The following is a 25962-nucleotide window of genomic DNA, read 5'->3' on the forward strand; positions in this document are numbered from 1 at the left end:
CAGCTGAATCAGGTGGAGTTGATCCCATTCAAGCCTCTGAGGGGACGCTGAGAGATGAAATTGGCTCTGCTGGGTGCTGCTGCTGCTCAGTGGAGACTCGGTGGGTTCCTGATGACAACACAGAGGAGCTGATGAACGCCTGCAGGGTTTCTTTTTCCTCACTCGACAAACTCTCTCACACTGTGTCATTCTTCCTCTGTACCTATCAGTTCACAGAGAAGCACAGACTGAAATAGGCTTCGATGGGCAGCATTCAATCTATACAGAGCTCTTAGTTTGGATGTCAGTGTGACCTAAAGGTCATTACTGGTATTTTCTTTCTTATTTTAGTCTGTTTGCCATGTCTTTATATTTCAAAGTGTGTTTTTCCATACTTTTCAGGTCTTTACTGGTGTTATTTTTATACCTTACACATACAGTATAAAGTATAAAAAACAGTTTTTCTATATTTTATATATTAGGGATGGGTATCGTTTAGGTTTTATCCGATACTGGTACTTTTGAAACGGTGCCGGTGCTTAAACGGTGCTCAAACCGGTGCTTAAAGAATGGAGAACACAAAATTGGTCCAAAAACCTCTCATGTTCAGCTGTTTTTTTTGTAAAAAGATAACAATGTTAGACTTTTCTGCAGCTATGGGGCATATATGGTATCACTCTTGGTTGGAAGCAGTGCTTAGACAATGGAAAAAAACACAAACTTTATCCAAAAACTTCTCATGTTTAGCCGTTTCCCACTTTTTCTTTGGTCATTTTAGCCTTTTTGTCCAGGGTGAAGGGAGTATCTGCCATCAAACAAGAAGACAGCCGCATGTAGCTGTGATGATGTTTGCTAGTTCACCTTACATGCATTAATGTAATAACGTGGTTAGCCTACTCAACATAAATTACACACAAACAACATTAAGCTACTCACGCAGAGAAGAACGGCTGCTGCTGCATCATCATCCGTCATCATTTCTGCTACACTGGCAGGGCTAGGGGCCAGGACTCTCCTCTTCGTATTTTTGGGGGATGTTGCAAACTCCGGTCGGGGGCACCACACCCCAGTAGATGTGCTCGGTGTGAGGTCTCGCAGCAAGCTATCAAATACGCACATTTCTCGGCTTTTTAAAAAAAACCGCTATGCGCCGCCAGGTGTTTCATCGGATTTGAGGTGTTACCTCCTTTGACAGTATCACAGTATCAGCTTAAAGCACTTGTTGCAGGCTGCTGAGTTTGCATATTTTGCTGTGAAGTACAGCCAGACTTTTGACCGCTTCGCCTTGGACATTTTAATCTGTAGCTCTGCTCTAAAAGAACGTACGTACCTGGCCCCGCCTACTATCCTCGGAAACGTAAAATGATTGGCTAGAATCTAAAGTGTATCACAGCTCAGGAAAAAAAGCACCGAAATAAAGCACCGAAATGTGCGCTTCTTTTCAGTCTGGCTACTACCGTTTATGTCAGAACCGGTTCCATTATGGCACCGGATACCGGTACCCATCCCTATTATATATATGTTGTTATTTTTTTAAATATTTTTTTTAACACTACTCTTGAACAGTTCACCTCTTATACTTTGTTCACAAGTCTTTCACAGCTTACTGAGCTCAGCTGCGGTGTTACTGCCCTCTGATGGTGTTTTCATGCACTACAGTGCATAACACTGTGTCCATATCTGTTTTTTGGCTGCGTTAAAATGTTTTAAATACCCTAATGTATCATCATACTGCCCGAGCCTTGAATTGAGGATCCACATCACTCTTTAATGGTGCATGATGGAAAAACTGTACAATGCAAAGACACACTGGCCCTTTTACCACTGATGTAACATCTCAGCTCTCATTAATGAGACTGCGGAGAGGAACCAGGGGAGGTCGTCACTCACACAGTGAAGCATGCACAGGCTTGGCTCTTCATTAAAACCAGAGTCAGTCCCCCCACAGCGGTTTCCTGAGGGACAGCGAGTCTCTCGGAGGCTCTGCAGCAGAGGATGAGTTCATTAATTAACTTCCACACACACTCAAACAATATGTTAATCCACTCGTAGCATCACTACATTATATAATACGGAGCTGACATCGCACACACACACACACACACACAGACACACACATTAATAATAAAACGCTAACGAACACACAGCGTGCCCAGAGTTCTCTCTCTCCCAGGCTCTCGTGACCCTGAAGATCCAACAGGAAATTGAGGATGTGCTTGTTTACTTGTCATGAGTTCTGATCATATTTGGGATATAATGTGGGCAGAGACATTAGGTTTATGGCACTGTGGTTCCTCCTTGTTTATGTGTTCAGACTTTGCATTGCACTCATTTTCTTTGCTCCTACTCAAAACAGAACAATAGCTCCATCATAACCCCACAGCAAACAAACCAGGACGCAGAGCATAGAAACTCATACAAGGTCAAAGGAGGTCAGACTTAGTCTGGTAATCATTTATGTCATTATATTCAATTGGTTTAGATCACCTGTATGTCACAGTTTATTGGATTTGAACACGCCTGGTTTTGAAACAGCTTCCATTATGTTCTGTTCAAAAGTCTTGAGCCACCACTCATTTCTTTATATATTCCTTCCAAGCAGTCAGACTTGGAAGGTGCCCTTTACCAGTAGTTCTCCAGGTTTTCTGCGAAAAATTCTTTCAAAATTTTTCTTTGGACATTGGCTTCTTTTTTCCTCATTTTCAGTCCACTTCTTGTACATGGACATTTTCAGAGGAATTGTTTTGTTTGTTAAGCCTCTGAAATCTGACCTATTAATCATTTAAGCATAAAAAGCCACCTAACTCATGAGACAACTTAGCAAGAAACCAATCTTTAGACACCTCGTTACTAGCAGCCTGTTACAGAGACACATTCATTTTCATTTATTTAGTTCAGTTTACAAAAAATGCCAAAGATAACACAATTTAACAGACATAAAATAATATTTTTACACCAACTAGGTGATTCCCAAAGAACTGATAGCTGAAGACTTGCATACCTCATCAGAAGTGCAGTTTGTCCTTAAACCAGAAGAATAAACTGTAGAGGTGTAGGACTACGTGAAACCATTTAAGACCTGATGGAGAGATGAACCCAAATCAGAAGGTTTTGATTCTAATCGTCATCAGTATATACAGAGGAGGTCAGGAGAGAGGTGTAACAGTGATCAGCCACTGGTGTTGGAGTATGGTGGAATAATGAATACAGAAATGAATACAGACGATAAAATAAATAATTGCACCCATTTTCCTATCAGAACAAATAAATGAGGGGTGGCTCAAAACGTTTGCACAGTACTGTATTTAGCAAGCACTTCAGCTGTAGACCATTGGAAACTAAGTCCAGGTGTAGAAAACCATTTAAGTTAATCCAATTTAAATGAATGAAATGCAATGTGACATTGCTGTGGGATAGATGAAACATGTCTATAAATGGGAGAATCAGCTTAGAGGTGTCTTTCTGCTTGAACATCCTTACTCAAATCCAAAAAATAGGAAATGAAAGAGGTCCCAAAGTAGATTCCCGTGGGAAAACATTAGCTTAGATCTGGATATCTTGAGGTTGCTAAACTGCAAAGACAAACTAGTTCTACAGTCTGAGTTCTCTACACGAATTTTATCCAGTTTAAAAAGAGTCCTTCCTCCTCACTTTCACCAGGTGCTGCTCATGGGTGAGATCATTGGAGTTCTCAGTCTGATGTTGCAGAATCTACCCCTTATGAAAGTGTCTGGAGATCACTGCTGATGTGAAATGGTGATGTATAAGTATAAAAAAATGAAATTGCTATCAGCTGATACTGTGGATGTGTTACCTCTGAGTGAGCCAATCTGGACTTGGGGTATGCTGCTCAGGTCTGTAGGCAACCCCACGTACACACCTCCATAGTTCCTGATCTCACACACACACACACACACACACACACACACACACACACACACACACACACACACACACACACACACACACACACACACACACACACAGAGAGAGAGAGAGTCAGCTGCACAGATCAGCTCATTAGACATATATTGGATGGCTGTGATGAATGAGATAAAAAGATTTTATAATCAAAAATGAATGACTGACTTCCGTTTGTCATCTTCTGGCACTGACTCAACTGATCTGTCGACACACACGCACACACAGAGTCAGCTGATTTACGTTAACAGACAACATGAGAGAAAGGTCAAACAACAGTGACATGTTTCAAGATGAAAATATGTTTGAAACTTTACTCACAGCTTTGATGAAAACTCAGCAGGATCTGAAGTCAGTGACAGAAACGAGATCAATCGAGAGTTAAATTCATTCCTGCTCACTGAAATCACTTTGTAAAAAAACAATTTTGACATTTTCACACACTGAAAATTCCGTATTTGTTTTATCTAGAGCAAAGAGCTACAGTGAGAAAGTAGACAGGCATGAAAACTTTACTTTGGGTATTTGTGGTGAAAACTTTGTAAAATTGGAAAAACTGATGATTTGTTTTTCAAAAGTCAGATTTAAACAGCTGTGACAGCTCAACAATCACCAATAATTTCCTCACCAGATAAATGATCTTTGACACTTTGACACATTCATCTTCCTGTCGTGTTTTATAAACTTTTCTCATTAAATCTTGATTATTAAAAGTTTCTCCCTCTCATTTCTCTCCGTCCGTCCTTTCCTTCCTTCCTTCCTTCCTTCCTTCCTTCCTTCCTTCCTTCCTTCCTTCCTTCCTTCCTTCCTTCCTTCCTTCTTCCCTTTATTTTTTTCTTTTCCTTCATTTGCTTCTTGCAATCCTTGTTTCCTTCCTTTTTCCTTTTCTTCCTTGTTCCTGTCCTTCCATGTTTCCTTTCTTTCTTTCCTTGTTCCCTTCCCCATTACCTTATTTTTTCCTTTCCAATGTTCTTATGTTCAAAATTTAGGGTATGAGGTTCCCATACTTAATCCTCAGATAATTCTAATATTTTATTGGGAATATAAATGTGAAGCATTTCACATTAAACTGTTGTATAACATGTGCATCAGTAGCAAATATGCCCAACAGCAAAAAGGAGACACAAGATTACAAAAAAAAAAAAACAACCAGGGGGAGACAAATTAGTTCAAAGACAACACCAACCCACCCCCACCTACCCACCCCACAAAGGTTATATCATAACTGTTTCATGACAACATCAGCCTGTTTTCTAAAAACCACACTGATGTCTGACCATTGACCTATGACCTTGACGCTCTATATACTTAAAAGGTAGATTTTTTATTATCTTTACCCAGATGACTGAGCAGAACTGGCTTCGAGATTTTAATCTATATTCATGCAGTGTGTGACTCTGTGAAAGTTTGACATCACTATGACATCATAGGATGTCTTATTAAAAAAATGAAAAAGTGTGTTGCACGGCTCCCACCATGCTCTTTAATATGATACATTACTCGATATTGTTTCTTGAATTCTTTTTTTCAAGGTCAACTTTGACCTTGGGCACTAACAATCAAGGTCAAATCCTTAGCCAACTTAACTACTCAAGTTCTCCAAGACCTCGTATAATGTTGTGAAGTTTGAAGACGATCTTTGAAAAATTGTGGGTAATATACAGTTGTTACAGATTTGTACATCTGGTGTGACCTCGACTAGATTTTCACCAAAATTAAATTAGCTCGAGCTGTTATTGGTATTGATCATCAGATAAAACCTGAACATAATATCTTGAAAACCACAGATGCTATACTTCTAACAAACAGCCAGACAGACATAAACAAATGGAAATGATTCTCCCTCCCTTCAGAGAACAAACCAGGAGTTTCAAAAAATGCACAAGAAAAAAAAAAAAACCCAACCCAAAATGAAATGGAAAATGAGGTAAGTGATAAAGACATATCAGTCCATCAGATAGTGACTCACATGACGCTTAAAAACAACCAACATGGGAGACGAATCAGCAGAAAGAGACCGAAAACAAATAATAATAATAAAAAAACCCAGACACTAACAGAAAATTACTCACAAAACCATCCTGAAGACATGCACAATGACTAAAATCACACACTAAATTATTTTGAAACAACCCAAATGATAACAATAAAAAAGTACAATCAGTCAATCCTGATTGCTTTTAATTATAGTTAAGTAAAAGCACAAGTGAACTTTGAAACAGCAAAACACCACAAACTGCAACTGAAACCTTACAGATGAATTGCTTTCCAGCGTTTCCAGGAGTGTCAGAAATCCCTGAAAACTTTAATTGATTTTGAGCAGACAGACGTGGACTCTGCTTTCACCTCCTACAGCTTCCAAAGTCAAAAACTCTACAGACTGGACCGCTAACACCTGCAGGACATAAAAAAGTTACTAAAGCACCTTTAGTAACTCTAAAAGCAAAATAAGACACCTTAAACCTGCCAGCTGCTCCATATGACTAACAGTATGTTCAGTTTTTCAGTGTCCTCACCTCTGCTGCGGTTGCTGCTGCTGTTGTTGTTAGTCATGTGTTTGGCTGGAGAGGAATTTCCACATCCCATTTCAGAAAGAAAAGGAAAAAACAGTAGCGAGAGGAGAAATGGGGCGAGAAGAGTGAGGACAAAAACGTCTCTTATCTCGCTCTTACTCTCAGCTGAAGCTCCCAGTATAGAGAGGATTAGATGATGGCAAGGGAGGGAGGGAGGGAGGAGAGACGGAGAGTGTGTTGACCCCTGCTGCTGAGGGAGTAGAACTTCAAGTGTGTGTTTCAGAGTGTGTGTGCTTCAAAATCTCTGCACAGTTTTGGAGGAAGCAGATCAAAGTCAGCTAGAATTGATTTAATTGGTGCATTTCTGCTCAAATGGAGCTGAAACAGGATTAGAGGAAAGCGGTGACAGAAGAGTGTTTAGCGTTCCCTGAGCAGGTTGGATCTGTGGTGTCTGGCTCTTGACGTCAGCTGTTGTCGAGAAGAAAGCAGTCTGTTCGGAAGTACTTTTATTATTGTTCTTGGCCTCCAGCCTCCTTCCTCACTGCTCCTTCTGTGCTTAAACCTACAATGAGTCATGCCACCCACACTCTAACCTCACATCCAGCCTCATTGCTGCTCTCACCTCAATTACAGGCGACAGCAAAGTGACTTTCAGGAAATAATTTATTGTTCCCGCCGTCTCCAGCAGGAAGTGGAAAATGACTTCTGGACTCGTGCTGAGAGTTTTTCATCTTCACCAAAAAGTTTCAGCGTGCCGAGTTTGGAAGATTTGATGATAAGATTTTGCTACTATAATAAAACAAGGATGACACGCTCCTTCAGCGGCTGCATTAGAGTGAACCAGAGAAACAGGTCAGAACAATTAAAAATTAAAGGAAGGAAGGATGTCTTAAGGGTGAATAATTTGGAATTACAAGCTCTATTGTATGTTCACTGATGAAAACACTCTTTCTCTGCAGGTCTGAAACAAACAACCTTCAGACCTGCAAAATGAAGCCAAAGCTGCAGTTCCTATAATGACCACTTGAGGGCTACAGCAGAATAAACAAACTGTTTTAACCTCTGTGGACAGTTCTCTTCATAACAGCTGTTCAGAGAGCAAATTTATTTTATAATGCATCTTTTTGGATTTTGTTTAAAATAATGTGCAGCTGCAGCTGAGCGCTGTCTGTAAGGCTGAGCGCTTTAATGCTGATTTTATCTGTTTTCACGCTCTGTTTTGTAATTTTAACTTATTTTATGTATTTTATGACTACTGTTCCTTTTATTAATTTTGTTTTTTGTAAGGTGACATTGGGTTTCTGAAAGGCGCCCTCAAATAAAATGTATTATTATTATTATTATTATTATTATTATTATTATTATTATTATGTATTACCAGTAACCTTTCAGATAAAAAAAGTGAAGTCCTAATGGTTTCATAAATCTTCCTATTTATTTATTTATTTTTTCATATGAGCATTGGGGACAAGGCTGTCTTACAATTGTTGAGGTCACTAGCGTGCACCCTATTTCTTCCAGGATCACTCTTCATTTGTAGGTTTTAGTGAACTCCTACTACTGTGAAGTGGTTTTCATGGGACAAAGGCATTGTATTCCAAGATTTGGGAGATTGTAGAAATGAGCATTAATGCCCTTCTTGCCATCTTTACAGAAAAAAAGTGATCTGGAAGCTGTTAGGCTTACTTACAGCAGTAGCACTTTCTGCACCTGTATAAACTCCAGGACACATTTTCTAACAGTGTTTGTTGCTGAATGTGCTGCTGCTTTGAATTTTTTTGAGAGTTAATATTTTGGCTATGGTGTCTTGTTATGAAAAGTACCTGAGTAAAAGTGTTTTTAGCATGTGCTTCAAAGATAAATTTGACTGGGAAACCCAAAGCTCAATAGCCCGTATCAACAGAAATTGACTGCAGCCTGTGTAATATTTGATGCGTCATAATTTATTCCAGTCTATCTTGCAAATACATATTTGCGTTGCAATGTCATGCACAAACACACGCAACTATTAGATCCTTAAGATCAAACCTGTGTCCTCCTTTTGGTCCACTACAGTGTAGTAAGCCATCAAACGACCCTATTTGAAACTAAGAATATTACGTGAAATTGGTTGTTTGGCTAAAAATGGGCAAATGATGTCATTTGGTAAAAAAAAAAAACAAAACCCCAAAACAACAAGCATAATTTTTATGTGTTGAGTTTAGAATAAAAGCAATTATACCTAAATTGCATGATTTAGCACTGTCAATAACAAGGAATTAAAAAATGTCATAATGCTTTTCAAGTAGCCAAAAGCTGAAAACAATCTAGACCCTTTCATTCCATTTGCATCAACACAGCAAAAATGGTAAAAAAAAAAAAAAAAGAAAAGAAAAAAAGAAGAAGAAGTGGCCACAAATGGCCAGGATAGAGCCCAGAGGGTTAATGTGTAAAATGTATAAAATATTACTGATTACAGGGTAATACATTAATGTTAATAGCAACTGTAAGCTTTTTATTTTGAAGTTACAATTATAAACAATGCTGTTACATTTACACTAAATTTTTTACTATAAGTATGGAAATGGAAACAAGTGAACAACATTTTATAATAAGTTTAATTGGAATTCTGTACACTAGAAAAAAAACCCCACCAACACATAAAAAACACAAACAAACAGCCAGTGCCTTCATCTGTCTGTTAAACGTCAAACATCGCATTGACCTGTATTCCCTGGTCGTCAGCTCATGCTTTTAAAAAGAGCTCCATGACCTCTGCAAACTGAAAAACAAAGAGGAAGATGTCCCTCTACACAAAAACACTGCAGATGACAGGCCAGGCAAACATCTACTGTATTGATCTGTTTGAATGTCTCCTCATCGTGTGAGCCTTGAATTCTTTTTTTTAAAGAAGACTAAGACCACAGTGAGGGCATTTCATTTTCATGGACTTTCCACAAGCCACAGTTCCATTTAGCACAGAGGGTAGAACACATGAATGCTCTACCGAAGATTCAGAAAATGGTTTAGATGCTGGAGACAAGACAACGAGAGGGAGATGGGGCTCCACGGAGAGTTCAGTGGGGAGCAGGCCTGAATGCTGACATGACAATAAATGCCTCATGCTGTATGACCGTCATGTTACAGACAGGGCAGTGAAAGTGAACTGGCATATCATTTTGTCTGTAAGAGAGAAAAAAGAAGAAAAAAAACGACATATAATTTAAATGTAGTTGTACAGAATGCAATCAGTTTATCTCACAATCAGTTTGTACATATTAACAAAAACATCCAAGCCATCCTCATAATGAAAGCAAAATGGTGTGGATCACAAGAGCAGTCAAGAAATGTGGTGAACAGGAAAATTTATATTTATATTTATAACTTTAACTATGAGGTATATTTAATACCAACATACCTTTGAAAGGCAAAGCATTTTTTAATGTGTCCACTTATATGCTCCTTAATCTTTTCCCTGACAGTAGGGCTGACAGTGGGCAGAGAGGGCAGTGAAAAACATGTTGTGCATTCCTGCAATTCTGGCTTGGAGGCAGAATTCCAAATTGATATGTGCATCTAAAACAGAGAGAAAAACAGATAAACACCATATACACATTTAAGTTCAGGTTTTAGCAGAAATAACACGTTACAGTTAGCATGTAAGAGATTTTGGGAGAAAATTCTTTACAAAAACATAATTTACAAGACACTTTTATTTGTGACATATGTATCTATTGACATATAACAGACAATTTAACAAAGGCTAACTAAAATCTAGGCAATAAAAAAGCAGAACAGAATGGAATGGAAAATATTAGTATTTGTAAATATATAAATCTCTTTGTAACAAACTTTACAACATTGATGCAGGTAGAATGAGAGACCTCAATAAAGTACAATATGCAGTACAATACAGAACAATGTGCATTGATATTACAGATAGTGAAAAGTAGTCAAGTAAATTTGTTCAATAACAAGCAAAAAACAAATATGCTTGAAATTGATCACTAAATGCTAACCAGAGGTGTCAAAAGTACACACATTCCTTACTAAAGTTTAGATACCTCGTGTCAGCTATGAAATTAGTCATCGATGATTTTGGCAGTCGTAGCCAGCAGGCAGCCCGTCAGCACAGTTCTTCAGCAGCTTAAAGCGATACAAATTCAACACAAAGAAATTTCACTTAATGTGAAAGAAGATCTGAGTGAACAGAGGTCCCGTCTCCACAAATATCATCACAGACAAAAACATAAATCATAAAACAAGAGGCTTCAGAAGTTGCTTGGAAATCATCACATTTCTAAGTTTTCTGCTGCTGGGGTCCACAGACAGCTGTCTATGCATGGGCGGATACACTGCAGGCTAATTTTGGCTAATTCAGCATATTTTAGTTTCAAAGAAGTAGCAGCAGAGCAGGAGAAGTTACTCCTGAATGTTCGTTTCATCTTTCAACCTAAAATATAGGTCAGATAAACCAGTGTGTTCACCAAGTTTAATGTTTTCTTTTTTTTATGTTTCAGTAAACTGTGTTCAAATATAGACGGCTAAACTCACCTGTGCCAGAGACGCCATATTGCTCCTCACCTGCCCACGCCCACCCTGTAGTTTTAATTAAAGCAGATTAAAAGAAGACTTTTGTTGAGTGGATTAAACTGAACATTTTTTGAACCAAAAATGAAGAAATGGACCTGAAATGTCTGAAATATTTAAATACATTTTAAAATTGTAACCACATAGTTAAACTTTTCTTAACTAAGTTAAATTATCATGCAGTTAAGTAAAATATAATTCTAAAATTATGTAATTTTATTTTTATTTTATTAGGCAATTTACATCAAAGTATTACCTCTTCTAACTATACAATAATAATAATAATTATATCTTTTAATTTTGTAATGAGGGCAACGTGATTTAAAATATATTAACCTTCTGTGTAGGGCTGGGCGATATGGCCTAAAATCAGGGCTGGACTGGGACAAATAATCGGCCCGGGCATTTTGACAAGAGACCGGCCCACCAAAAATGTGACGCCATTCAGGGGTAAAACCGCAAAGGATTCTGGGAACTTGTGGCAAGAGGTACTAGCGCATGCAGGCTTTCAATTGAACTCGGTTACACAGCAATAAAAAGAAACACAAAAAAAAGCCGGTGTTGTGCCAAAAAGTGATTGTCTGCCAAAAAGTGATTTCCGGTATTTGCCAAAAACTGATTGCTTGTATTTAAATTGCTATAAGTAACTTGTTGGGCTATAATATGTGAAACATATGTCAAATGCATCCCTCATGGATGACATAAAGTCATCTCTCCATCTCCATCTCTCTCTCCTGCTCTTTTATTTCTCTCTCTTGCTCCATCTCTCTCTGCTGCTCTTCTGTCTCCTCTGTCACAGACTTCTCCACTTTTGATGATAAATCAGCCTGGTGCAACATGTAAGGATTGGCACAATTAGTTAAGATTTTGAGGAGTTTGAGAAACTAACCTTAAGCATAAAATAAAATTTACTATCAGTAACTTCATAGCACCCGCCCAGCAGTATATAAACATCGTCATGCTAGCTAGTATGCAGTACCAGTTATTCTAAGTGACTGTAAAAAGTCAGCACAACGAAAACAAACTACAACTAAACTTGGTTTATATCTGACAGCAGGTCATAACTTCTTACCTGAAGTTCAGTTCCTCTGCCACTATGACCGGCGGCCGCCTCGGGTCTCTCCTCCTCTTGCCTCCCCTTTCCCTTATCCACCTGCTGGTCCACCACTTGCTGATGTTGCTAAATCTGTGGAAGCTATGCCATAGCTACCACCAAACACTTCAGTTATTTTTACACATTTGGCAGCGTCTGCCTGAAGGGCTTGTTTCTTTTTGGCCCTAATTTTTTCTGCACCTCCTTTCCTTTTTTTGTTCTCCATTTTCTTTAGTTCGTCTATAAGATTGCTAAACAAGGGGGAGGGTGCATCCGACCTCCTCGGCTGTAATTGGTCCAGCCCAGAGTCGATCATGAGCAATTGGCCAATCCAACACCTTTCATTATTTATACCCTTCCAAAAAAAAAAAAAAAAAAAAAAATCGATCAGCCCATAAAAACAAAAAATCGCCAGAGGCCCACCGGGTATGCCCGATGGCCAGTCCAGCTATGCCTAAAATTCATATCGCGATATAATTTGCAGCACGTGCGGTAACGATATATATCACGATATATTCTTTTCTTCTGTATAACGTATTTTCCACACTATAAGGCACACTTAAAATCCTTTAATTTCCTCAAAAATTGAGAGTGTGCCTTATGTATGACTTCTGGTTGTGCTTACTGATCTCGAACTGATTTTGGCGTGCAGAAATCTGTTAAAAAATGTTTTAGTACAACTTTGGTAAGCCGCACTGCTTGATGGATTGTCAGAGCATTACGGCTGCTGTAGTGAGGAGCTTCGCGGAGTAATCTGGGTCCAAAACTCCGTCTACTTCAGGTCCCAAAGTCAAACGAACACTGAGAGTTAAAAACGGTCTAAATTCTTTCATCTTTAATTAAATCATTGCTTTATCAGGTGTAACAATTAAGTTTTACATCCATGAAAACAGAATTTTTTAAATTTAACAGGAAGTTAGCTCGCTAATTTACACCTAAACATTTCATACCATGTTCTGAAAGAGATTTTTGAAACTAATTAAAACGTACAGCTCTGCTACCACTTTCAACATAAATGAAGACAGAAAACTAAACAGCAGTGGCGTTTGTAGGTTTACTGAAGTTGGACTACCTGGTATATAATGTTGTGCTACGTGATTGCTAGCGACACAGCTATGTTAGCATAACATTGGCACAGTGAAGCTGGAAACTTTTTTTCCACTCGATAAAAGTTAACGTGAGGGATTCTATACACGGGGCAAACTTCAGTCAGGAGAACAACTAAGATTATTCATCCACAATACGAGGTTAGTTATTAATATACTACAACGACATGGAAATAGAACAGCTGCGAGAGAATTCAACATTAATGAATCAATGTTACGGAAGTGGAGGAAGAGCAGGTTTTGGCTTTCCTCATATTTCAAAAGTGCTTCATCTCTTTGCTATGACTGTCGCCCGGCATAATTTGCAGATGATAATGGTTTTAGCCGCTGCAATGCTTTCGACCAAAACAGGCGCAGCTTGATGACATCATCAACATGCGCTATCGCGATAGAGTCAAAATCTCTATCGTTGGCCAAATTTATATCGTTTCTATCGCATATCGCTTATATCGCCCACCCCTACTTCTGTGTTAAAAAAACTTTAATAATCTCAAATGTTTTATATTTCAGTCTTACAGTTTTCATAAAATCATTAAAATATTTATTTAAGTTTATTTATTATCCACTTCCTGGCTTCCATACAGATTAAAAAAAAAAGCCACACAAGAGAACGAAGATGATAAGAATAAAACTAGCAGATGACGTAAAAACCATTTCCATCAAGAACAAGTTTGAACAAGTTTGCTTCAGGTCGGCTTTGAGACAGAATTTACTTTTTAATTTTATTGAAACAGAAGAAAAAAAAAAGTGACCGAAGCCTGCAGTCACAACACTCCCAACATGGCACAGAGGACTGTTATAAAGCATGTTTAATATAAAACAGTACAAAAGTGAGAAAAAAGAAGACATTTGGCAGGAATAATGTTTAAATCTGGGGGAAAAAAACTTGCAGAAGGATGCTGAGTTTGTGTCCTGAGGGTGGGTACAAGGACTCGGAGCTGCTCTGTGTGGAGTTTAAATCGATTTACAGTCTTTGTTGTGTCACAGACTGTATATAAATATATAAATTTAAACGGTGTACAGATACTGTATGTGCTGAGGCTGATGGTTCAGGTTTAAATCCTGGGGTTTTAGATAGAACTCTGGGTCCCAACCTTCTAATATTTATATTAGAAAGCAACATAATTTGGTTGCTTTAGGGATACAAACAGGAAGTGTAATGTTTGGGCTAAAGTCTGAGCCATGTTATGCTGTATTTTTTGAAATTTGGGCCATCAAAAATGTGCCAAATTAGCTTTTAACACTTCCTGTTTGCAGTGCTGTCATGGCTGTGAGCACAAGTATCTCGGGTTTACTCTGATCCAGAAGAAAATCTAAAATGTGGATTATTTTAAGGCAAATTCTGCATTTATAAGGAGTATCGTTTTTTCTTTCATTTGCTAGAGGATTTCTTCATTTTTGCTTACTGTGTGTTATGAGTCGGAGAAGGACAGCTTTATGGAAGCAGTGCTGCAAATATAATCGCCAACTGTGTCACTGAGCAGCCAAATCAGCATCACTAACCTCCTGTTGGTTTTCAAAGAGGACAACTATTATAAGTCTTTATGTCTTTATGTAAAATAAACCTCATCATAACTGACACAGTAAGAGAATTTGAAGTTGACAGATTTGCTGCGCATTGGCTCCACCAGGTGGTGCTTTTGAATTGTTTGCACTTCAGGTTATACTTTGTACTTCGTCCACCTAACTCTTCATCTAATCTCTTAATCTAATATTAAAACAAATAAATTAATTAAATAATACACGATAAATAAAAGAAATAAAGAGGCCAGTGGAATAAGCATAAAACTAATAGAATTGAATTTGAATTGTTTTACATATATTATAAATCATCTTGTGACATCTTAATTTTGCTTTGGTAACAATGAATGGAATAAGCAGAAAAAAATGAAAACAGCCTGACCATCTGAGTAATGCGCAGCGTCACTGGAAACACTTCAGCACACAAAATCATCATTTCCACACTGCCATGTCCTGAACACTGCCCCCTTTCTAAAAACAGCATTTAGTCCCTGCAAGTGCTAATTTTAAAGTGCCCCTGCACCTCCTCGTATATAAAATTACAGTCACATACAAAATAAAAATCACATCTTACCAGAGAGGTTGAATCCTCCTACTTTGTTCTGCTGTGTAAATGTTAATTGTTAAAAAAAAAAACCCCAGAAAGCTGCCATTTGAATAAATCTACATTTAAAAGCTGTTTATTCCTGTTGAAGTGCAGGAAATATTTTTTGCTACTCTGTCTTCTTTTCAAAATCTTAATAAAAACACCCATTTCTCTTTAATCCCATCTCACTGAACAATTAGCCTTCATAAGATTTTTTTTTACTATTTTCTCAATTATTATTAAGGCAATAAAAAAGATACTTACAGATATTTATTACTCGTTTAAAACATCCTTGAGGTGTGAAAACTGTGTAAATCTGTGCAAGTGCTTGCTTTGATATGAACAACAACATATGAACTGAAAGCTCAGCTGCATTACTCAAAGTAAGGCAACCGAAAGTATAAAACTGAAGAAACTATTGTGCCTTGTTAGCTGCATTTTAGAATCTTCCAAGATGAACCATAAACTGTTCCAAAAGGTCTAGTTATTTTTTATATTAAATGTGAAATGATTGTGTTTTTAATGACCAAGCTAAGTCAGCTATCTGAGGGGCGCATTCACTTCTGGCTAGACAGTTAGCTATTAGCTTTTAGGGTTGTAACAGTGGTGCAAACAGAGATGTTACTAATGGCATGGTGGTTAAAGTGCCAGTTAGCCATGAAATTGTTATTTTGGGATTTTTCATATATTAAATTTCCATATACCTGAAAGCTGTAGTCAATCTGATATGCCTTGAACAGTACTTCAAGATATCTACAAAAGCACTGAAAAGGAAAACACAAATAACAGTCAGCACTTTGAAACATAGCTTAGCACCCATATTCAAGTTTTGTGTGACATTTTTGATATGTGGTGTTTTTAGGGTTGAGTGAATAAGGCCTGTGTAAAGAGGTTTATGCTGCTGCACCAAAAACCTCCTTACAATTGCATTGGTCTTCCATAGCTTGCGTGAAAGATGACAATTTGTCTGCAAACAATTGCCAACTACTCTGTGAGCAAACTGTTAACAATGTGACACACACTTGGTAGTTGCTGAATGTTTGCAGACCATTTGGTGTCCTCCATGAAAAATACAGGTGACCATGTCAAATACAAATCAAAGCAATATCAAGGAGAGTTTTTTTTATACAGCCCTCTTTTTGGAACCAATGTGACTGCCAGCAACATGCAGAAACTGCTTGCCAGCCAATCATGGAATACACATTTTCCCTTTGCGTACAATAGCAGACAAGTTATGTGCGTATAATGCACGTGAATAGCTAAGTGATGATTCATGCCATTGTACACTTTGTAAGGAAAAGCTATGTATAATAAGGGGCCTTGAGGCACCACCCATTAGTGATCTTAACAAAGCAGCCATTTGGGTTGTTTGGGTCTTTGGTTAAAATTTGTGCTAGCATATAACATAAAGGCTCATATAAGTTTTTAACTTCTAGTCTGGTCCTCATTCTACTGCTACATGTGAAAATGTCTTTTGCAAATGTTTCCTGTTATCCATATCAGAAGTATGTAACTTCTATGCTTATGAACCTGGGTGCTCCACTTTAGCTCTGACCATCACAGTATTCTCCACTAAATTTCATCTCATGGTTTCATGGTCTCAGATTTGTTTGGGGCAACAAAGCTTGCAGGAATTGTCAAACTCCTGCTCCATGTGTCTCCTCAGAAGGCTGCAGTTGACATTGTGTCACAGTTTTGATGTACGTGTTTGGTTTGATGTCGATAGGAACTGAACCTGGCTGGCAATTTCACTTCAGTCGATCAGGGATCGCAGCACTGCCGCCATGCTGAGCCCTATAGCCAGGCTGCTCCACGTGGGCCTGTTCATGGCTCCGCCCGCCTTCTGTTGTAAAGTGTAGTTACAGGTAGGGGTGGCATCAGTTTGGGTAGTGCTACCCACAGTCCGTCTAGTCGTTCGGGCTATGCGTCGTAACAGGAAGTCGTGTTTAAGGGCAGAGTATTGATCCGGACCATACGGGACACTGAGAGTCTTTGTCAAAACCTCGTGACCTGGATATGTTACCTACAATAAAAGATATGGGAGAGCAGGACATACATTATGCATGCTTCCTTGGCAATATCATTAGAAACACAGTATACATTTTCATTGCTATGCAGATGATACCCAGCTTTATTTATGTATGCCCAACCTTAAGTACACCCTGCTTTATTGTGTTTTTAGTTTTTACTCTAACATGACCATAACTCACAAAACAAACATCATGTGGCAGTGAATGTTTATTTAGGTTGAAGAATAAGCTGCACTGGGCTGTAAAGTCTTACTGTGAATGTGTAGTTCCCAGGTAGCAGCAGACGGTAGTATTCCCCATGTTGATTGGTTCTGAATGGACATATATTCCTGCGACCTCTGACCTCCACCACTGCGTTCTCCACTGGCTCGCCTGAACCATCAAACACTTGACCTTTGACACCTGAACACCACATACCGGGTTATTATCAAGTACTGATACTGCTTCAATAGAGACAGGTGGACTCAAAGACAGAGACATACTGACCCAGGTGGACTTGCTGGACGTAGGCCAGCAGAGCCTTTTTATTGTCGTTCCACAAAGCAGGAAGCTCTCTGGCTGGAGGATACTTGCAGCAGGACAGTTCCAGAGTGATCTCCAAACACTGCCCCCACACATAGTTGTAATCCTGCATCCCACCTGATGCACACATTCAAACACATTCAGGTCCACACTGATGCTGAGACTAAGCTGCAGCAGCACAGATGGTCAGATGTTACTCTTACAAATATTTCACTGACCATTTTAAACATCAGTTAATACGTTTGGTCCATGAACTGTCAGAAGATTAAGGAAATTCAAAATCTTTTTAAATGTGATTCTAAAAGGCATTTGATCTTTATGTCTTAATTTTGAGTAACCTCAGATAAGCTGTCTATTGGAGTAGTCCTGATTGAATAACCAGGTTTTCATGACTGTAAAACAGGATCCCTGTCGGTTTCTAATGAATGTGCACAACAAGAGTCAAATCTCCATTGTGACCATCAAATGAACCCCTCGAGCCGTGCACAGTTCCCACATACGTGATAAGGTTACTGCGATCAGGTTTCTGCAGGATGACACCAGAGCGGGCTGCACGGGCGCTGAGCGCTCAGCAGCTCCTCATCGAGTTTCTGTCGTTAGAAACTCTCTCCAAATATGAGGAGATTATTTTTCAATGAAGATTATGTTTGAAAAATCGCAGGAAGTTCTTTTTTAGTTGTGAGAGATGCATTCTGGGTTGTTCCTAGTCTTAAAGCTGCTTAGCTAGGGGATTTTTCTTTTATTATATGGTGACTCGGCGTATTTGTTTGGTCTTGTTTAACCTGCAGTAGTTTCCAAAGGTTCTGGTAACGAGTTTCAAATTCATGACAATTAAAGAAAAAAAAAAGTTTCTCTACTGCTGAAATTAAGCATGAAGTTTGTCACAGATTAAGAGCTCAAAAACAGTCTACCAAAAGTTTCATGTGAGGCAATATATGAGTTTATCCAAGATTTAAGAGGATTTATTTTAGAAGTGATTCTTTATGTGTCACTCAGAGATGTTAATGCCAGGGACTTTCTTCTCCTTTGAGGTATTAGAAAATTTTAGGGAAGCTAAAGTGATGAGTGCAAGAGTATTTCCTGTCCTGTAGTTTTGCTGGGATGCTTGTCCTCCACTTTCACAATAAACCTCACATTCCCACTATCTTGGAATATTTTTACAGCTTACACTGTAAAAATATTCCAAGATAGCATTTAAAGTTGAAATTCACCCAACTTTCCAAGCAACACAAGCAATGAATGTCTTGCTTTATTAAAACAGGAAAAAAGCTGCTTTGCTCAGGTTTTCAGTTTGATCAAACAACTGCAATAGAAAATTAAAGAAATTGGCTATTATTTCTTTTCAAGATAAGTCAAAGAGTGAAGTTGGAGAACCTGTAAAAGCTTTGTACAGTCATGACTTTTTGCACTGTGAAAAAACAAGTGCACTCTGTGATTCAGCAGCTTGTAAAGCTGTTTTGTGGCAAAAGTTTGAAGTAATGGTTCTCTGTATGACTTTATCAGACTCTGTCATTACTATAGATACATTTTGGTCCACACTTCTTTACAGCGTTGCTTAGGTTCATTCATTTGCAGCCTTCATGTGTGCATAGGTCTTTGAAGGCCCCACCACAGCACCTGAGTCAAGCTGAGGTCTGGACTTTGACTGGACCATTGCAGCACTTTGATTATTATCATTATTATCATTATTTTTTTGTCATTCTGATTGGAGATTTGCTGCTGTTCTTTGGATAATTATCCTGTTGATCCAATTTGGGGAAAAGTTGATGGTCGAGTCAGTGACTGCAAGGTGCCCAAACCATCATTCTTCCACCACTGCGCTGACAGCTGGTATGAGGTGTTCGGTTTGTGCATCATGGATAAACATTTCCACTTTGTTACAGTCTTGTGTCTTGTTCAGATGATACTTTCCAAACTTTAACCTTTATCATGCTAACTGAGGCCTGTAGGATCTGAGATGGCGTGGGTGGGTTTTACACGGTCTTAACTTCTTTACTTCTGAGAGGAATTAAAGAGTAAATACAAAAATATGGGGTAAATCTGATCAGACGTCCACTTCTGGGGAGAATGTGGTACTGAATTAACACAAACCTGAATTTTCCAGACCTGCAACCTGCAAAAACTTTAGCTCTTTGGTGCTTATTCGCAGATGATCAGGTAATAAAGTCGATTTGATTATCAGCACCTGGCTGCTACTTACAGTAATAATTCCTATTGGCGCAGTGAGGATGCACTTAATTTTTCACAGGACTGCACTTCAATATAAATAAATCATGGAGCAAAGGTAGTAGTGGTTATTGTAGTGGTTTTTCTACAATGCTAATCAGAAGCTAATCTTCTGTATGTTCTCTATAGTATCACAAATCCCTGTGTGATCATTTTGCTATCCTTCTCTAAACACTTCAGTAGTAAATGAACTATTTGACAGAACCAGATGAACGTTTCCTGTTTCCAGTCTCTCTGTAAGCTAAGCTTAGCCAAACTCACTGACCTTCCAGACGATACCACTGGAATCCGTTGGTGATGCCCTCCAGGAACGGCCTGCTGTCCATACAGAAGTTACCTCGGTACATGGAGGCGTGATTGTGGGAGTACTCCTTAGCCAAGTGAACAAACACGTCATTATCAGGAGCGATGCTAGCCCCGCCCACCAGTTCACTACCTGTTTAAATGATGAGAGCAAAAGCCTGTGATTGGTGGTGATTATTTGAGCTTTAGAATTATTTTGTTTCCAGTAGCACTTCCTGTTGCCTTTTCCTGAAGTTTTCCCCAAGTTTTTCTGTGTGTGAGTTTGCAGGCTGGTAAAGTTAAGGCAGTAACTCTGACTAAATGACTGTTTTTAATCGAATAGTTCTACTGAGCAGTTATAAATCTGATTATCTCGATTAACACACTTCCTTTTCTGCATTTTGAAGTCAAAACAACAAATTCAAACAATACAAATACAAAACAAACAGGCTTTAAGCCATAGCGTTATGTGTTCCCACATAAACATCTGAAGTACAGGACTTAAAGAGTTTTAGCTGTTCAAATAAGAGATTATGAGAAGCTAGATTTATTCAAACTCAAAATCTCTTTTCTTTCTTTTTCAGAACAAGAGAATGAGCTTTTTATGAGCCGCACATTTTTTTTCTGCAGCTTATCCGAGTCCTGAAAGTATCCTAGTGCCTAAAATACCTCAACTGACTCCTCCAACAGGTTTTTAAAGCTCAGGTGTTTTATTAGATTTTTATTATTATTATTTCAGATAAAGGGAGAATGGCAAACAAATATTTTATTTCATGCTGAAAACTGGTGTTTAATATTCCTGTGAATATACCTTCTGGTCTAAGCCTTCCCTAATGATTGAGCGCTCCCGTCTCTGCATTTGTAGTTTCTTTCTTTTTGTCAGTACCGTGAGCCCGTGGCCATGAGGTAACAAACTGTTAAATTAATATCTTTTCTTATTATTATTCCAGCTCTATTATCTTTGAAAATTATAAATATTCCACATCTAGCACATGACAGAAAGCTACGCTCTTCTGTAGAGGTGCACTCATCACACATTCTCTGTACTTGTATATTTGTCTGGTGGGTCTGAGGGCCTATTTCCTGCTTTGCACTTTCCATTTCACATGCTGATATGAAGCAAATAAGAAGCTCCAAAAACATTCTACAAAGATCCACAAAAACACGACTGTGGGACTGTTGTGGACGACCAGCTAAAGTCAGACTGCTGGATCTGCCGCTTACCGCCATTGCTGTTGTCATAGGGGTAACTGGCCACCACAGCGCCTCCATGAAGGTTTGCAGAGAGAACAAAACTCTCCGTCCTCAACCAGCCAATCACTGCTTGGACCTGAAACACATGATAGCATCCTGATGACAGAGGAAACTTAAAAACGCTGTCTCGTTCCAAAGCAAAACCAACCTCAGCTTCCCTTCTCTCCTCAAAGAGCTGCTGACTTTGGAGACCAGCGAAAGCATCCGGGAAGTCCCTGTTCAGATCAATGCCGTTGCCGTTGTACCTGACGGAGAAAAACGGTCACATCACGCATGAAAATGCTGTTTTCATTTCTGTATCAGGTCAGAGCACACAGCCTTCTTGGGTGGACTTCCCCCCTTGCCTGCGCAATTACAGTGAAATCAGGAGGGGTGTGACTTCACCTCTTAGTGCTAATCATAGTTTACCTCTTATATTTCTTGTCTATTTAAAAAACAAACTTTGAAAACTTTTTAAAACTTACAGTAAATTATAAGTCATTTAGTGCTGCTAAGGCTCCCTTGAGCAAGGCACACGTGTTAAAAATAGTTTCCATGATACTCTGAGTGTGCAGGATGAGAGTGTCTCTATTTAAAGAGCAGCTGCTGAGACACAAAATGATTTCTGTGCACAGACAGGCTGCCATCAGTTCCCTGTTAATTACTGACGATAAGAGATCACAAATATCTTTTTCATTGCGATCAGGCTGTTCTTGTCACTGCCATCTTCTGCTGCTGTTTTCAGACATTTACAGAAGGATCTGATTTTGTCAAGTTTATTTGAACACTACACAAAGGAAATCCAAACTCACAAACATCCTGTGTTCTACTGGGATTTGTTATATTTCAGATCAGAGCGAGGGCCGTCGAGGGGATCTCGATCGCATGACCTCACAGGACTCTAACGGAACTCAGAGCACTGACTTATTTAGAATCACATTTCTCTCACATCACAATTTGTCATTGTGCTGTCCCTTATTTTCTGTCATATCAATGGTGGAAGTTCATATTAGACGGGGCGATCGTGGCTCAAGAGTTGGGCGTTCGTCTTGTAATCGGAAGGTTGCCGGTTCGAGCCCGGCTCCGACAGTCTCGGTTGTTGTGTCCTTGGGCAAGACACTTCACCCGTTGCCTACTGGTGGTGGTCAGAGGGCCCGGTGGCGCCAGTGTCTGGCAGCTCTGTCAGTGCGCCCCAGGGTGGCTGTGGCTACAATGTAGCTTCACCATCACCAGTGTGTGAATGGGTGAATGACTGAATGTCGTGTAAAGCACTTTGGGGTCCATAGGGACTAAGTAAAGCGCTATACAAATACAGGCCATTTACCATGATAAGTCGGGGTTTGCATAATACATTTTTTTTTCTTTTGGCTCTGTATGATGTCGCATATTTATACTGAGGTTTGTGACAATAACTAGTTACTCTCGCCCGTCTTTCTCAAACCTAACTGCTTGCGGCCCCTCTCTAAACCTGTTTCTGCTTGAGGTTTCTTCCTGTTAAAAAAACGTTTTTCCTTCCCACTGTTGCCAAAGTAAGACAAATGTACAAATACATTATAGAGCCTCTAATTTGTCACTTAGCACTAATTAGCAGATATTAGCTGCTTTGTTTATATTGTTGATATTGCATCTGCACAGTTTAGTTTAGCTAGCATTAGTGATAGGTTAGCACTAAAACCCCAAATGGTCACTTCTCACAAAAACCAACATGGAAGCAACAAAAATGCCAAAGAGTCTGAAACCAGTCGGTGATGTCACTGTGGTCGTGCCGATCATTTATTTACTGACTATAGTTTCAGACCGTGGATGAGCGAAGTAGTTGCACTGAGGCTCAGTATGAGATAAATAAGGATTATTTTGATCTGTCAATCATGTAAAGCCGCTGTAGTGAAGTCCAAGAGTAGAAATATGTACCTTTTATCATAAAAGGCCTGCTCTGAGTGTCTTATGTCCAAATAATGATCCAATTCTTCTTTGAAATCTCAAAAGAGAACTTCTTCTCTCATCTACCTGAACTCTAGAAGAAAAGTAATTCATCCAATGGGACGACCCAAATCTTCTGGCACCTTTCTGTAGGAATTAGTGCCAGCATATTAAAACAAGACTTCACCATCTCATTTGTCATCTCACTCACTTTCATGTGCTTAAGTGAAATGTTTCCTTATAAGGTTTGGAAAGCAGTGACCCCAAAGAGACCACACACACACACACACACACACACACACACACACACACACACACACACACACACACACACACACGCACACGCACACGCACACGCACACACACACGCACACACACACACACGGACTAAACCTATATGGGAGGCAAGTCCACATAATGAGACTGTTCCCACAAGCAGTTACTGCAGACATGAGTCTACTGTAAACAGAATATACGAAGACGACGAAACAATCATAATTAGATGCTTACAGAGTATAATTGTGTGTGCATGTGTGTGATATAGATCTACAGTGTGTGTGTGTGTTTCTCTTGCCAATCAAAGTATTTTGGGTGCAGCAATGTAGCTTAGGCTTTACAAAACAAACAAGCTGTGACTGCAAGATTATGTCTGTGTGTCAACTTGGCATTTAATCTCTCTCACTCACTCACACACACACACACACACACACACACACACACACACACACACACACACACGCACACACATGCAAAATTATTCTTTGCAAAAGTTAAAGTGTGAGAAATATTTTCCAGCGTTCATGTTTTGTTATCAACGTGTTTATGCTAACAGTGGATCCCGTGAAGAGGGCTGCTGATGGTGCGTAGCCTCACTAATCCAAGGAACTTTACAGCCAGTCAGCTGTAACTAAGTGGTTTAAGTCAAGTACTGCCCTTAAGCATGTTCCTCACAAATTTGAGGAATGTAAACTTTTAATACTACTTCATAGTTATTAAATGCTGCATTAATTTGTAGGTTTGCCTCTAAAAATATGAAATAAGACAGCCTCTCATAAGTCACCATAGTCACGGGCTATTTCAGTTTGGAATCTGGCATTATTCGTTTGGACTACAAACCTAATCAACTGGAGATGGTGCAGGAAAACAACAGGATGTCCTGAAACACAGTGCACATCGTGGTGACAGGTGGTGTTCCTGCACTCAATGCTCCGCTGCTGATTGAGGAAGAAAACTGCAACTGCAGATCTGTTGATACCAGACTTGGAATGTCTCCATGTGTCTGTGGATGAGACGACTCCCGGCTGTGGAAGTGCATATAAAAACAGACTGCCTTTCAAGATACGCTGTTACAGCTTCCCAGAATCACAGTGACAGAAGATGGCCAGAGGCCAGGTCAGTCGCTGGGCAGCCTTTACTTTACAGGGGACAGTATTATATTTCCTACATATTCATTTTGTTTTGTGCAGTAAAAACAAGTGCAAGCTGTGCCTTTTAAAATCTGAAATCCATTTTAATATATCTGACATGATTTTGGGTGCAGTTATTTTTGTTTATGTGGCATTAATTTTACTGTCTAGTAAAATTCTAAAATTTTTAATATTAAACTTTTTTTTTCTAACTTCAGTGATATTTCTTAATCTAAGCCCTTTTTAGCGTGCTGTCAGTACTTTAATTACAGAAGAGGATCTGTATACTTTGTCCAGCAATGCTTTTAGCCAGCAGCAATGTTTTTCCCGCAGCAGGCAGCGGCTTTCAGTTGTCGAGGCTCTAAAAAGCCACCGTACGTGACCTGCTGAGCAGCCAACAGCAGGGTACATCAAAGACGAGCAGGTGAACACAGCAGAGCATTTAGCAGCTACAGAAGCAGATATGTCCCTCAGGAGGGAGTCATGCATATTGCATGAGCATGCAGCAAATAAAGCTCTGAGTCCTCAACAACGGCTCATTTGTTCTCTTGTACAATTTCACTTCCTACTGTTTCACTTAAGAGGTTAGTTCATGCCTTTGAGTTCATCATTAGGGGTTTTTGCTAAAATACACACTGCACACAGAGAGCAACACAATCAACAGTGTTCAATCTCTCTTTTAGTTCTGTTTTTGGTCTCCACTTCCCAGTCAGGAAACGTCTGTTTGCCGTCTTAATGTTTTACTAGCTGCTGATGAGCACAGGGTGTGCCGCAGGTCTCTCAGAACTTAAAACAGAGGTAAAGCTGTTTGTGTTACCTGCCCTGGCTGTTGTAGCAGTCCTTGTCTGCTACGTCAAAGCCGTCTGGGTTCATCGTCGGCAGGATGTGGATGCGTGTGCTGTTCAGCAACCGCAAGGACCATGTTTCGTTGCTACGGTAACTGCGCACCAGCTCATCTATTAGTTGAAGGAGCAGCACTCGGCCAAGAACCTGAAAGCACACGAATACAAACACGCAGAAAGAAATTTAGGTAAAAACAAATGTTGTGATGGAAT

The 25962-nt window shown here is 39.3% G+C and overlaps 2 protein-coding genes across 2 annotated transcripts in view; both read right to left on the minus strand.

Annotated features, from left to right (window-relative positions):
• Positions 1–1511: 1511 nt before the first annotated feature.
• LOC113009446 (overexpressed in colon carcinoma 1 protein-like) lies at positions 1512–6578 on the minus strand. Its single transcript, XM_026147731.1, has 6 exons — positions 6417–6578; positions 4222–4246; positions 4069–4104; positions 3794–3870; positions 2981–3058; positions 1512–1962 (listed from the first exon to the last, which is right to left on the minus strand). The coding sequence occupies exons 1-5, from the start codon at positions 6484–6486 to the stop codon at positions 2985–2987; spliced, it is 282 nt and encodes a 93-aa protein (XP_026003516.1). The 5' UTR covers positions 6487–6578; the 3' UTR covers positions 1512–1962; positions 2981–2984.
• Positions 6579–13792: 7214 nt separating this feature from the next.
• cpm (carboxypeptidase M) overlaps positions 13793–25962 on the minus strand; it is a 29287-nt gene continuing 17117 nt past the window's right edge. Inside the window, exons 4-10 of the mRNA XM_026147489.1 lie at positions 25725–25897; positions 21751–21847; positions 21573–21678; positions 20332–20502; positions 17805–17957; positions 17572–17720; positions 13793–17311 (exon numbers count right to left, since the gene is read on the minus strand). Coding sequence (XP_026003274.1) covers positions 17042–17311; positions 17572–17720; positions 17805–17957; positions 20332–20502; positions 21573–21678; positions 21751–21847; positions 25725–25897 — 1119 coding nt within the window. The 3' untranslated portion in view covers positions 13793–17041. The remainder of the gene's footprint in view (positions 17312–17571; positions 17721–17804; positions 17958–20331; positions 20503–21572; positions 21679–21750; positions 21848–25724; positions 25898–25962) is intronic.

Source organism: Astatotilapia calliptera, chromosome 17, assembly GCF_900246225.1.
Source record: "Astatotilapia calliptera chromosome 17, fAstCal1.2, whole genome shotgun sequence".
Lineage (NCBI taxonomy): Eukaryota > Metazoa > Chordata > Actinopteri > Cichliformes > Cichlidae > Astatotilapia > Astatotilapia calliptera.